This window comes from Centrocercus urophasianus, unplaced genomic scaffold (assembly GCF_019232065.1).
Source record: "Centrocercus urophasianus isolate 14NV4802_14NV808 unplaced genomic scaffold, USGS_Curo_1.0 seq_27, whole genome shotgun sequence".
In the NCBI taxonomy this organism is placed as follows: domain Eukaryota; kingdom Metazoa; phylum Chordata; class Aves; order Galliformes; family Phasianidae; genus Centrocercus; species Centrocercus urophasianus.
The window spans coordinates 3525576-3541077 of NW_024884833.1; the positions used below are offsets into that span (position 1 = coordinate 3525576).

The window sequence follows — 15502 nt, forward strand, 5'->3', positions numbered from 1 at the left end:
AAAATAGAACAACCAATTCTCAACAGTAAGTCATACAAAAAAAGTGAGTTTTTTTCTTTTTCTTTATGGATACAGCAAGGCTTAGGAAATAGGAAAATAGAAAACAGAAAGAAGAAAAAAACAACAGAACAGCAATCCCCATTCCCAACTCCTTCTATATCAGTAATACCAATAACCACCTATATTCAACTGTCTACCTTCACATAGATCACTTTTCATCGTTTTTTCAAATTCTGTATTTTATTAATGTTTTTTTCCTCCAAACTTATTGTTTTCTGATTACTTCTCTTCCTTTCAACTCAGTGATTTTGTAATTTTTGTTCTGTATTTCAAACATTCAAAGCACCAATTTTGCTTACAAGTTTTCACTATAGGGCTACTAGGCAAAATATCCATGTCTTTGCCACAGATAACTTACTCCATCACAGTTGTTCGACAATATGAGTAATACTTCTACTGCATACAAAAATATCATTAAATGTTATTTCTCTTCAGTGATGTAACACAGTTCTGACAAGTTGGAAGAGCAAGAAGGTTATATAAACATTTCGGTTTTCCTTGCTATGTGGAATAAAAATAATATAGTCTTGTTGACACTACACCTTTGGGGAGCCAGCTCATGAAAGAACAGTCAAAGTGACTGTTCCTTTCGTTCTTTTCAAAATAGCAACTGCTTCCTCATGAGTCACCCCTTCTAAACTCTGCCCATTCACAGCAATGATTTGATCCCCCCTCTTCAGGCGTCCATCTTCTGCTGCTGCACCCTGAAACAATACAACATGTAATTGTAGACTCATCCATTTATTTTTCTTCCTCCGACACATTCAATATGGTCTGAATAAGATGAGTTCACTGTACAAATCCCCTTAAACCTTTTAGGGTTGTCAATTATTCAACTACAATCAATCCCAGATTAACCTACTAGTACTGCAGTATGTTCTGCATTCTCTAGTTGTCACAACACTTAGAAGCTGGACCTATGTGATTTTTTATATTTCTTTAACCCTGACAATCTACCTATATAACTTTAAAACCCTAACAGTAAGATTTCAATACCTGAAAAATCTTTAAGCAACTGGTATTAGAAATCTCATAGTCAAAACCCAGTACTGTACTTTGACTAACCACAAATGTTTGGGATTCCTGACCACAGTTTTTGATGACTTGGGGCTCTTCCCAATGGCAGGCCAAAGTTCAAAGCTGAGTCAGTACCTGAACTTCTACAAAGGCCCAGAATGAGTTCAGTTATTATATGTTAGTCTAATTTTCAGACTCTCACTGAAAATAAATACATTGGTCCCTTTTATTACTTGAAGAAAAAGTATCTGAACATTTCCTATTTTTAGAGTTGAAAAAGATTCTGCCATATGCTGTCACATGCATTTGGAAATTTTGAATCTTCCTATAACTTCAAAAGCTGCAAGATCTTTTTGAACCAAACTTGCACTGGGCAAGAAAAGCTGTGAAGAAAAACTGTTTGTAATCCTTTAGTCTCAAACTCATATTTTAAGAAACTACTTACTGTGAACTAATAAATGGATCAGCTGAACAAACATACTCTTACCTTTGCAAATACTGTCTTCACATAAATGGGTAAGTCTCCATGGGGACTGCCATATCCCCCCACAATACTAAAGCCTAGGCCATCTGGTCCTCTCTCCAGAGTAATGGTCTTGTACTGAGGAGGTCTAATGAAACAGAAAACAATATTGCTATGCAGTCTAAGTAAATTATTTACATTAGAATGTTGTCAACAAAAAGCATTTCACCTTTCTAGCTAAGCAATATATCTTCCTTTTTCTTCTTTTCTGCTGTAAATATGAACTTTATGATTATTTTTGTTAATGCAGAACACTAATTCAGTCTAATACCCCCATTTAAGTGAGTTATTTCAAATACTTGTTTCATAGTGTTTTCACCCAGCTCAGAAGATGGTTACTGTTGCACTAATGGTGCTTAGCGGGTACACAGAGATCTGATACAATTATCTCAAATGTTCATAATGATCACACACTTTAAAAAACCTGTAACCCAAAATTTGACTCACAGTTATGTTGCAAGGTTTAATTGTTTTTCTCCTCTGATACCTGATTGTGCATTTGTGTATGTGTTCATACAGACAATTTATAGTACATCTCCAAACATATACTCTGATTACATGAACATCTGAAGTTCTATCTTTTGAAGAGTGTAGGCTGCTCCAAAAGTAATGTCTCCTACTTATTTCTTGTGGAAACTACTGCAAGGAGCACAACAATAGTATCTGACAGAGCAAATTCTCAGCTACTAAATACTGTTTTTCCACATGGTCGCTACCACTAACCATGCATTTTTGCCAGCAGTGAGTCTGCATGCTGCACATGTAAAAATCTGCACTAGTAGAGATGACCCACTGTCACCACTATTGAAATGCATCACCCACTGTCTCACTGTGCTTACATCACTGTTAGGCTTCCATAAGAATTCAGCATCACTGAATGCCAGTGGGTGCCATTTATTCCACATGGAGGAATTCAAGGACACCTTTCTCTCATACCGACTTCTATGTCAGACACCATTTTGCCACATTACCCAATGCTGCCATCAGTCACATAATGACAAAACGTAACCAATATTGGCAGGGACATTCAACTTCTACTGCCATACCACCAAAATCTGCCCCTGATGTTCTGGGCCAAAATAAAAAAAAATAGGAGGCATTACTTTTAGGGCAGCCTTCATACTTCTGTGGAGCTAAAGAATCTTGTTCTCTCTTCCTGTGCTTATAGAATAAAAATGTCTCAAACTGATAACCAACATTGAGGCAACTCTTCTTTACACTGCTGGCTTTTGTAGTCTACCAGTAGTGGTATACCATGTACACATGAAAAGTTCAGCGTCTCTTGATATTCTAGTGTTAGAAAGCACATGAAGGAAAGTACCACTGTAGAAAGGACTTGGCTATTTAAGCCTGAGAACAGTCATTTTGGGCAAATCAACTAATCTGAACTGCCAAAACTCAATAAAGAATTTATTTAAAGAGAAAAAATCAAGTCACATTTTAGTTCCAAAGTAGACAAGAAAAAAAGCAGCAGTGAATTGCACCATGGAAAAATGCAGAATGGGACCTACAAGGTGCCAAATATATCACAGGTGATTAAGTCAAACAATTCATCAATCATCTGATGGAATTAGTACACATTTTATGCCAAGTTTCACCTGAAGTAAAAGGCTACCAAGGTTGTGTATTATATAGTTACTGACCCTAGATCATCCTGAAAAATGCTTGTTGCAGTTAGTCCTGCAAGTGAAAGACCGGATGTAGGTGGATCCTGCTGCTCACCAGTTATGACACTCACATCTCCTCCAGCAACCACCTAAGGAGAGAGTTCAGTAAAGTGAATTTTAAAAAGTCTGTAAAATGAGAATGGTGATACTAAAATAATTCACCATAACAACTGGCAAAATAACATTTAAAAAATATTCCAGATAATACTAAAGATTTTTTTTACCTGCAACTCAATAGTGCCTGAAGCATTTTTTAACATGCCAACAGCTTGGGAGTGAGTCATGCCCTCAGTAGATGTTCCACAGATGCTAACAATCCTGTCCCCAACCTGTAGAAGAAAACCTTGATAATATAATTACCAGTAAGAGGTTTAGCTGCATATATATATTTAGCATTTTCTTTTGATAACAGCAGATTTGAGTATCTGGATTTAGCTAGAAATTATCACTATATCTAGTGACACCTAGTAGAAAGAAAGAAATCAGCAACTCTTTTTGGTACATTCTCTCTCAAAGACATAGTATCATTGAGTCACATAATAAAGTGACACAAAGGTAGAAAATTTGACATAAAAACTTGCAAATTATTGCTTAGTTGTAGTGTGTTCAGAGTGAAAAGTAATTTACAGGATGGATGAATCATATAGAATCATATAGCACATCACCTGAATATAGATAGGTTGAAGTGACAGATTATCACAAGAGAACATATGTTTAAATTCATCCTGAACCAACACTGTACATTCTCCAAACAGCATTAGTTTAATTCCACAATTTCTAGTACTCTACATATGTAAGCACTGTGCGAGTAGAAACCTCTTGCTTTAACCCAGCATCAAAAAAAATACCTGCTCTTATTTTTCGATAAGCAGAAAACATGAGGTGTGAAGAAAATTGCATACATGCACTTACATAAATAACTCATCTCTGTAGTTCACTTGCAGGATTCTGAATCAGTTTCCCCATCATGAATTTTTAAAACCTCACCACTTCTGTGATCCAAGATTGCCTTAAGACTTGTTTCCGAAGTTAGTATTTTTCAAGTTATCTTTTACCAAGCTACCAACATGATTTAGTTCATAGTCTATGATTCTATGATTCTATACGTGAAAAAATCATGGCCATCAGCCAGGCAGATCCTGGTAGCTGCTCTGGTGCTGAAATAGTGGAGTCAATAGCCTGGACTTAGCAAGCAGCAAAGGCCAGCAGCTGGGATCTCCTTCTAGGAAAAGTAGCACAGACAAAGCAGGTGGAAAAGATATACAGTCTTTCACTTTATGGCAGTGACTCTTGTCAGCTGGGAAAGAAAGACATCCCTTCAAGGAAGCCCCAGTACGTTACTCAGGCAAAAGGATCACCATGGTGAAAGTACTTGACGGAAAGTGCTGTGCTAAGGATGATGTATGATATTAGCTTGGATGATAATGCTCTATTCCAAGATCCAGATGACATCACATGTACATAATGTATGTGGTGGAGTGCTATATGGAATGCACCATCATTGTCTGCCAGAATCCTGGCAGGAGCGAACTGGAAAAATAACAAAAGAATGGTGGATAGATGAAGTGGCTTGCCTACTTTTACAAAATCAAGATTATCTCTTTTTCTCCCCAGGGACCTGTGTCTCAGATATGGTTCAACTGATTCAACAGCTTCAGGAAAAGAAACTGATTCAGTGGTGAAAAAAACCAACATCTCACCCATTAGAAGTATTCCTCTAATCAGGAAAAGGATAGTGGGTACACACCACATGCTATTCTGTGGTTTTACCTATACCATCACAGAGAGGAAGTGGGATGGAAAACCTGCGTCGATTCTGGAGGCATGGATACATGAGTTGCATGGGAAAACACATGAGAGGGTTCTCCCCAAAAATGACAGCTCTGGTTTCCAATGGGCAGATCTCTAATCAGAGTAGATGGTCTGACCTTACTTCTGAGGTTAACAATGAGCCTTCTGGCTTTAAAACACATTTTTTCACATGATTTCCATTCATCAGCTGGAGAACCAAGAAGATTCAGCACCAGCAAGATTCAGTCACCCATCAATAGTCCCATAAGGACAGTGCTAGCCTCCACTCTTCATTTGAATTTCACAATGGAATACTGTGGCCTGAATGAAGTCACATCACTGCTATGTGCTGCAGTGCCAGACATGCTACAACTTCAATATCAATGGAAGACAAAGGCAGCCAAGTGGTATAGCACAACTGAAATTGCTGATGTGTTTTCCTCAATCCCTTTGGTGGTAGAGTGCAGGCCACAATTAACTTTCACCTGGGAGGGCATCCAGTGCATCAGTAAACAACTCCCCCAGAGCTGGAAACACAGTCTTGCCATTTGCCATGGGCTGATCCAGACTGACTGGACCAGATGCAAAGCTACTGAATGTCTGCAGTGCATTGACGATATAATCACAGAAACATTGAACAGTTGGGATTAGAAGGAATCATCTAGTTCCAATCCTCTCGCTATAGGCAGGGACACATTCCACTGGACCAGGCTGCTAAGAGCCCCAGCTTGGCCATGAAAACCTCCAAGAAGGGGGTTCTCACAACCTTTTTGGGCAAGCTGCTCCAGTGTCTCACCACCCTCACAGTATATAATTTCTTCCTAACATCTAGTGCAAATCTACCCTCTTTCAGTTGAAAGCCATTCCCCTTCATCCTGTCACTACATGCACTTATAAAATATCCCTCAGCTTTCCTGTAAGCTCCCTTCAGGTACTGGAAGGCTACTGTAAGATCCCCTGGAGCTTTCTCCATGCTGAAGAGTCCCGGCTCCCTCAGACTGTCCCCACAGACAAGGTGCTCAAGCCCTCTAACCATCCTCCTGGCCCTTCTCTAGACACACTCCAACAGCTCAATGTCCTTCTTGCACTGGGGGGAACTGGAAGCAGTATTCCAGCTGGGTTCTCATGAGAGCAGAGTATAGGGGCAGAATCACCTCCCTCGACCTGCTGGTTACTCTTCTGTTGATGCAACCCAGGATACAACTGGCCTTCTGGAATGCAAGCACACACTGAAAGCTTATGCTGAGTCTTTTATCAACTGACATCCTCAAAAATCCTTCCCCTCAAGGCTGTTCTCAAGCAATTCTCCAGCCTGTATTTGTGCTTGGGATTACCATGACCCAGGTGCAGGACCTTGTTGAGTTTCATGATGTTGGCATGGGTCCACCTCTCAAGCCTGACCAAGTTCCTCTGTACGGCATCCCTTCCCACTAGTGTCAACTGCACTACTTAGCTTGGCATCACCTGCAAACCTGCTGAAGGTGCTACTCAATCCCACTGCCCATGTTACCTACAAAGATGTTAAACAGCACCAGCCCCAGCACAAATCCCTAAGGAACTCCACTTGTCACCAGCCTCCACTTGGACATTGAGTTGTTGACTGCAACTCTCTGTGTGTGACTATACAACCAGTTCCTCATCCAGCAAGTGGTCATCCATCAAATTCATTTTTCTCCAATGTGGTGACCAGAATGTTGTGCAGGACAGTGCCAAACACTTTGCACAAGTCCAGATAGATTATTTCAGCTGCCCTTCATTTACCCACTGACACTGCAACTCCACCACAAAGTTTGTCAGGGCATGATCAGTCTGTGATGAAGCCATGTTGGTTACCACCAATCACTGACAAATAGTGTGGGGCAACACAGAAGTTTTTAAGAAAGAGAAGAAAATAATTCAAATCCTACTGAAAGCCAATTTTGCCACAAAGCAAAAGTCAAGGGGTCTGCACAGGAGATCCAGTTCTTAGGAATAAAATGGCAAGATGGATGTCGTCAGACTGTATGGATGTGATCAATTAAACAACTGCCATGTCTGACACTGGTCACACAATCGGCTCAAATAACGAATTCAAGGAATCTTAGAAATTATTTTGGACCAGGCTGAAAGCAAAGATTTCAGAATATCACCAGAGGAGAAGGTGATGCATGCTGAAGAGATTCCACTATATTACAAATTGCCAGAAAATGAGGAGAAATATGCCTTGTTCACTTATGAGCCCTGTCATAATGTGGGAAGGCATCAGAGGTGGAAGGCTATCCTTTGGAGCCCTACTCAGTGAGTGAAAAAGTGAATTGAGTCAATTTGCAGAAGTGAAGGCTGTAGATATTGCTAAGCAGAAGAATTGGCAGTTGCTCCTGGGAGGTGGCAAATGTCCTGAGGATGGTTACAGCAATCAAAGCACAACAACTGGCAGCATAGAGGCAAGCCCATCTGGGCTGCTGCATCAAGGAAAGATTTTGCTGCCTGGTAGACAACATGGTTGTAAACGTTTGTCAGGTAGACGTCCATGTAGCCTAGAACCAGGCCACTGAAAAACAGGAGGAGAAGGCTGCTAGAATTGAAGTGGCTCAGGTAAATCTGGACTGGCAACATATGGGTGACTAATTTCTAGTTCAGTGTGCCCATGGCACCTCAAGCCATCAAAAAAGAGATGCAACTACAGATGGGCTCAAGATCAAGAGGTAGATTTTACAATGGACACTACTGAACAGATTATCTACGAATGTAAAACTTGCTGCAATTAAGGAAGCCAAGCAGACAAAGCCTCTCTGGTATGGAGAACAATGGCTGAAATATAAATACCAGGGAGGCCTGGTAGGTGGATTGCATCACACCCTCACAAACTCACAACGGCAAATGCCATGTGCTTATAATGGAAGCAACCACAGGACAGCTGGAAGAATCCTATGTCCCATTCCACCATCTGAAATACTAATCTGGATCTTGAAAAGAAAGTCTTGTGGAGACATGGCATCCCAGACAGAACTGAATCAGAAAACAGGACTCAATTCTGAAACAACCTTGTAAACATTTGAACCAAAGAGCGTGGCTTTGAGGGGGTATACCGCATCCCCTACCAGCCCTGCTAAAATCCAACAGCAGAATGGACTGTTAAAGACTATGCTGAAAGCAGTGGATGCCTATTTGTGGGACTGCTTTAGCTCAAGGACTTGGATGCATTTGGTGGGTAATGTAGAAGGATGGAGATATCCATTGTGCACCTCGAATAGATTTGATGCTGGGTGAGAACAGCCAATAATTTGAGTTGTATGATGCTAACCACTACATAATACTGCATATAGTAATTACTATGGTTGTTATATACCTAATCACCAGTACAACAAGAACCATTTAAAGAAGAATGAATTCTGATGGAGCCAGAAATGGCTGCAACATGCAATAATCCAACACCATGAATCATCCCTCCTGCTCTGAAACCACAACACTAATAATTAACTTACTCTGAGTTTCTGAGTCTGAGCCGCAACTCCATTGGGATGCATCATGGCAATAAATATAGGAATATCTCCGAGAGGACTTCCTACACCTCCAGCAATGCTCACTCCTAGAGAATCTGCTGGGCCCTGTTATTGTCATGAAAATAAATAAATAAATAAATAGATAGATAGACAGATAGATAAATACTTTTTTTTTCTGGAAGGAAGAATATACACAGAATTGCAGGCTTGTCTTACAAATCCTATCTCATGAAAATCAGAATGACTTTACCTCAAGCCATTTTTTGAAGTTAATACATTTGAGGAAAGCACAAAGAACACAGTATTTAGTGGCAGTTGATGATCTGCTGTCTCATCTGTAGCTTTTCCTTGCCGAACTGAATACTTACAGAAATTGGCATATCTGGGCAAAGAAAACTGTACACACAGGACTGATTGTCCTTTATCATTAATCTTCTTCTATTGGCCTCCTACAGATCAGAACAAAACTAGCTATTCACCACTGCAGAACACTCGACTACCTGATCAACAGAAAAGCTATAATTAATTAACACATTATGCTGTATGAAGAGAATTGCTAAACACAATCCTGCTACCAAGAAAAACAGATACCAGGCAAAATCAAATGAAATGTGTGTTTTAGACAATCAGAAATAGTCTGCAGCTTAGCACTCATGCTCCTATAAATAACAGAAGTCAACTGAACTTCAGTTGAAAAGCTAGAAGCTGCCATGTAAAAGCCTACCCATTAAAAATATGCATCAAGACAAATATGAAATCCAAAAGAATAGACCTGAACATTTGGTATAGTTCCCACATCTTCACTAAAACTCAGTCTGGATTTAACTCCATTTGATAAAAGTAAAACTAGGTCCCATTAACTCATACCATAATTCTCTTTCCCTCTGTTTTAAATTTGTTGGCATAAGTCACAACTTATTTTACATAAAGATAAAAGCATTGGAAATCACACTGTAAAAAAATTAAATATTACCACACCAACTCCTGTAACTTACCTTTTTTATTTCAACTGTTCTTAGTCCCTGTATTTCAGAAGCTGCTGTCAAATAGATTAAAAAAAAAAAAAAAGGTGAACTATCATCTTAAGAAAATTTTTCTATGAGTTGTCCAAACCACTACAATGATTCCAGCTTTCTACTATTTTATTTTACGTTTTTAAAATTGTTGAAATTACTTGTTAATAGGATTTAAATACTATTAATAAGATTGAAATACTTCTAGAATAGTTCAGAAAGCCATTCTTTCTCTCAGTTCTAAAAATGTTTAGACTAAAATCAACTAGGTAACTCCCAAATATAACAGAAAAATTATTATTTGATAGTAATACTTGGCTCAGGAATCACTTTACTGTAAATCTGATCTCTGGAGATCTATTCCACATCTATTCTACAAGAGCTGCTAATATTTTATTATGTTGGCCCATGATATCAGAGGCAGATGGTGGTGGTATGGAAATAGAGGTCAAACTGGAAGTCAGTATTCCATTATGTTCTCTCATCCTTAGACAGATAGCAGCAAAGGGGCAGCTGACAAAATGGCGTCTGACATGAAACTGTGCCAGAATAAAATGTGGGGCTAACGCAGAAAAAAAGGCACCCAATGACAAAATCGATGCTCGCTGAGTGTTTATGGAGACCAAACAGTGGATGTGAGCACAGTGAGGCAGTGGGTAGAGCACTTCAGCAGTCATGGCTGCAATGTGAAAGATAAGCTATGTTCTGGGTAATCACGCACAGTTTTCACATCAGAAAAAGTTGATCAGCTTATCCACACTAACTGGCCAATGACAACCACGGAACTGTGTATAGAGCTGAATATCAGTTTCACTGTGTTGGAAGGTATGGTGACAATGCTGCAATATCACAAAGTTTACACCAGGCGGGTCCCATAAATGCTTACAGGAATAGAAAAAACACAGTATGCAAATTTGTCAGGATGTATGGAACCAATACAAGAATGAAGGTGACAATTTCCTGGATCACAACATTACAGGTGACAAGAGGTGGCAGCCCATGGAATGGCAACCCATATATTCTCCACTGGAAAAAAAAATTAAGACACAATCTTTGGTGGGTAAGGTGATGTGGACTTTCTGTTGGAGTAGAAAAGGGGAGATCCTTCTGAATTTCCTACAATCCAGCCATATCATTGACTCTGACAGCTCCATCACAATGCTGATTAACCTGAAAGCTCAAACTTCCACAGTAAGGCCAGAGAAGACAGATTTTCTCCTATAACATGACAATGCCAGGCCTGACACCAGTTTGAAGACTACAGAGAATGTTTTCAGTCTTGGCTGGACTGTTCCATCATATAAACCAAATTTGGTGCCTTCTGATTTCCATCTGTTTGGGCCAGCGAAAATGGACTGCACGAGCAACTTTTTCCTAGTGATAACACAATCACAGCTGCTGTGAAATAGTGGGTCACTTACACTGGTGCAGATTTTTACTTTACTAGACTATTAATGTAGATAACTATGTTGAAAAATAATGTTTTGTAGCTCAGAATTTGCTCTATCAAATAGTGTTACTATATTCCTTATATCTGTTGTAGTTTCCATGGAAAAAACAGGAGGCATTATTTTTGGAGGGACCTAAATAATTAAACTACACAGTGTCCAGAACTGACCACATATTTCCCAAAAATGAGACAGAGAGCGTAATTATTCAATATTCTCAGACTAAATAATATTTCTGGGTAAATTTAGACCTTCATCATCTAAACTGCTGGTGTAACAACTTTAATTTTTTTTTACAAGTAATTTGAAGAGATAAACAATGTACAGTATAATAACAACTCCTGTGGCACTTCAATGACTGGTACTGTCAAGTCTGCAGTATATAACAACAAAGTGTTAGAGAACATCTCATTTACCAATTCACAGATATAAATTAGAGGAAGGAACAAAGAAAACTTACCAGTATTCTTCTTCAGACTACTTTCAAAGACCTCAGGTGTGCTGGAAGTAGAAGCTGGAATGCTGAAAGATGAGAGACTGCCACTTCCTTCACTGACCTAAATATAATGTTAAACTAGGATTATTGAGTTGCCTCAGACTCCCAGTTTGATAAAAGTAAAATTATATGCCACTGCATTCAGTGTATTTTACTGCATTTTACTGTTACTTCTTCTGTGCACAGCTAAAGCTGACACACCAAACCTCCATATACCTCTTCAACAATAGATAGCTCCTTGTTTGAAATACAATTAGGACAACATAGATTGCATGACTGCAGCCCCAAATAACAGTCTACTTTCAAGGACCAGACTGTACCCCTATTCTATCAGTTCAGGAGACCATCTGGCAAAAAAAAGATACCACTATTATTACGGTTGGGAAACAATACGTAAGACAGAACTTTATGCATCCGCATGCCTATCTCACATTCTTCCAGACACTCCATCAGCTAAAACTATGCTCTCCATTCAGGTTCACCTACGCATTTCCTGAAAGATTTTCACTACACCTGCAGGATAATATAAAGGAACAACATATCTCAATCCTACAGACTCTTCAAAACATTCAATATGGTAAGCCTTCTCTTACCCAACAGCTTAAATTAAGACCACTCAGAACCTGCATGTTTTCAAGTGGATTGGGATTATCCCTTTTTGAAGAAAGACATTTCAGTCCTTATCCAGTGTTAAGCTACTCACTTCAAACTTAAAAAAAAAAAAGTTCCTGTTTAATTATATTCATGTTCAGCCATTCATCTGCATACTCAATTTATAACGACAAAAGTTGTAAGGTAACTAGCGAGTTTTCAGAAATTGCTCATACTGGAAATCCTGATGGAAAGTTCTGCAAAGGATCACAGTGTCCTGCTATCCCATGAAACATGCACTCAGATGCAGAAACTGATGTGAGCTGTAATGCTCTACAGTTAACCAATGAAAAAATAAATAAACATAGGACAAGTCTAATGAAAAGAGTGCAGATTTCCCACTTTCGGTGACCAAGATTACAGTAAGAGTGTGAAAGGAGCAGAGAAATTCACTAAGTTTACTGGAACAACACTCCACTCTACTACTAAGGTATCAAACAGATTCAGTGCCCACTTAAATTTGTTCTAGTATTGATGACACTAACAGTTGACTCTGCTTCACAAACAAGAGTCCTAAAAGTCACACTAGACAAAACAGAAGAGTTATTTTTGGAGCAAACTCTAGGCTGGATAATGTACTTAACAGATAACAAACTAAAATGAACATACAAAAGAGATAAAAAAAAATCTTTAAAGTACGCAGAACCATAAAATGGCTTGGGTTGGAAAGGACCTACTCAGTCAGCTACTAGTCAACTACTTCCAACCCCTTGCTATGGGCAGGGCTGCCAACCTCTAAATATACAGCAGAACAGGCTGCCCAGAGCCCCATCCAGCCTAGCCTTGAACGTCTCCAGGGATGGGAGATCCACAACTTTCCTGGTCAACCTGTTTCAGCACCTCACCACCCTCTGAAAGAAAAATTTTCCTCCAACATCTAATCTAAACCTGAATTTACTACTTTTATTCATTCTGTGTGTGGAAAATCACTGTCATCATAAAATCAGTTCCTTTTATTTGCTTTCATTATTCCACCACATTTTATTTCTTCCAAATGAAGTGGTTGCACAGTTACAAACCTGGCTGCTCTGGGATGTTCTCCTCTCAGAGTGGAATGGACCAGCTTTTATTCTTCCAACCTCTAGTCTTACTGTACCTAATGAACACTAAAAAAAAAAGTCAAGATTAATCCCTAGTACCCAAAACATTAAAGCTTATGGCAATATTTACTTGGTAGAAGAAAAAATAGGGACAGAGGGTAAAATATAAGGTTAACAACTCTATATAATGAGAACTGTACAGACAAAGATCATGGAAGAATCAGAATCATACCAACTGTGATTGAATGATATTACTGGTAGTATAGCATTCCAATATAGACACAAAGACTATACAAGAAGTGCATTTCTGTTACCTTTTCCTTAATAAGTAATTCTGGCTTCTAAGTAGTAACATCAACAATCATCTTCAAGGTGATGTTTTTCAAAGAATTATAATAGTGGAGTAGTTTCACAGTAAGTACAGCAGCATTACAAAACCTCAAAGTATTGATTAATATTTCTGTTGATACAGAATCATAGAATTATACAAGACTAGAGTTGGAAAAGACCTCTGAAGGCCACTTATTCCATCTCCCCTGTAATGAACAGGGACATTCACAGCTGGATCAGGTTGCCCACGGTCTTATCCAGCCTTGCCTCGAAGGTCTCCAGGGGTTGATGGGGTATCAACTACCCCACTGAGCAACCTATTCCAGTGTCTCACTACCCTCGCTATAAAAGATTTTTTTCCTTTTATCTAACCTAAATTTACCCTCTTACGCCTGAAACTATTTCCCCTTGTTCTGTCACCAGAAACCCTGCTAAAGAGTCTGCCCTCTTCTTCTCTGTATCTCTCCTTTAAATTCTGAATTACTTCAGTTATTTTGGTGGGAAAGCAGTTTCTTATGCTAGATGCCCTTCTCGCTGAGAAAGGCATTATAACATTTAGTTGATGTAAGGTGACAATTGACATAAGCAGGGAAAAATAAAAGAACATTAACTTTGTAAGTAATCACCTTTTGATATAACTACTCCAACGACTTCTCTATCATTTAAAATCAATTCTGAATAACTTTTTAAAAATGTGAGAAAGCTAAACAAATGTGATTTCTTTTGAGAAAAGAGAGCAAACTAAAACTTAATGCTGTATCTAACTAATGGCCTTTTATTGCCTTGTAAGTATATAAGAATCTCTACTACCACTATTCCCATTTTCATCAGACAAACTATGAAAATATGACCGCTCTAGCCTTCAGGAAATTAAATTCAGATCCAAAGTTCATTCCCACTGACACTGCAGGAAGAGTCTGAATACGGACTGAATAAAACTCAAGCTTTCAAAAAATCTGGATTTCAGCTCTTCACTTTTAACCACCTCCTGTTTTCTTGATACCTTTAGCAAAGCTGCAACAGCTTCCTGGTTAGCGTTTCGAACATCTTCTCCATTCACTGTTAATATTTGATCTCCTTGCATCAATCTCCCATCTGTGTCTGCTATTCCACCTTTGACGATGTCTGACACGAACACCCCCGTATCATTTCTGTAAAAACACATACGTTCTGTATTACAATACTGTTTAAGGGTGATTTTATTGGCTTGTAATTGGGAATGCATTGAACATCATCTTACTTTTTTAGGCTACTTCCTCTAGGAAAAGCATAAAAATGACATGTATTGCCAATAAAGCCCAAAGGATCTGAGCAATGCACACCAAAAAAAACCAAGCATGCCTAACAAGTTCCAGACATTGACTGTCCTTGTACATTCATACCTTTTCCCAACTATACTCAGCCCAAGGCCTTTGCCAGGCTTCTTTTGGAGCTCTATGGTGAGTACATCATACATGTCTTCCTCCTTGTACTGTGCCTCATCTCTGTACACAGTCAGACGAACTTTCTGGGGAGTCTGCCGGAGAACATTAATTGCTTCATCATGTGTGGCACTCCTGAGGTCAATTCCATTCACCTACAATGAATGCATACATTGGTAAACTATGAAGGACTGTCCAACAGACAAATAAAATATATCTAGATAGCAAATGACAATAAACAGAGATAAAATCAACCACTGTACCTCTAATATCTGATCCCCAGCCCAGAGTCTCCCATCTTTTGAAGCTGCTCCTTCATCATATACTTCATGGATAATGATTGCTCCCTGCAGATAAACAACAAAAATATGCTGCATGCTGGAAGAAAATTCCCCAAACCGTGAAGCAAGACCAATGGAAAATTTCTTCTAAAATTCAGTAGTGATGAACAGTGATGAAGAGCCAGAAGAATGATGAAAAAATTACCAAAATATTTAAGAAGTTAATTTACTTCCAATCTCAAACATATATATATATATATATATATATATATATATATATAT

The 15502-nt window shown here is 38.8% G+C and overlaps 1 protein-coding gene across 7 annotated transcripts in view; it reads right to left on the reverse strand.

Moving 5' to 3' along the window:
* Window positions 1–288: 288 nt before the first annotated feature.
* MPDZ (multiple PDZ domain crumbs cell polarity complex component) overlaps window positions 289–15502 on the reverse strand; it is a 102814-nt gene continuing 87600 nt past the window's right edge. For 6 of the 7 annotated variants that reach the window (XM_042826935.1, XM_042826931.1, XM_042826934.1 and 3 more), the window contains 11 exons: window positions 15203–15286; window positions 14901–15094; window positions 14522–14669; window positions 13168–13254; window positions 11462–11558; window positions 9536–9579; window positions 8523–8645; window positions 3492–3596; window positions 3244–3356; window positions 1565–1688; window positions 289–764 (listed from right to left, as the gene is read on the reverse strand). In XM_042826935.1, the coding sequence (XP_042682869.1) occupies window positions 618–764; window positions 1565–1688; window positions 3244–3356; window positions 3492–3596; window positions 8523–8645; window positions 9536–9579; window positions 11462–11558; window positions 13168–13254; window positions 14522–14669; window positions 14901–15094; window positions 15203–15286 (1266 nt within the window). In that variant the 3' untranslated portion in view covers window positions 289–617. The remainder of the gene's footprint in view (window positions 765–1564; window positions 1689–3243; window positions 3357–3491; window positions 3597–8522; window positions 8646–9535; window positions 9580–11461; window positions 11559–13167; window positions 13255–14521; window positions 14670–14900; window positions 15095–15202; window positions 15287–15502) is intronic. The other variant, XM_042826930.1, reaches the window with a different exon arrangement.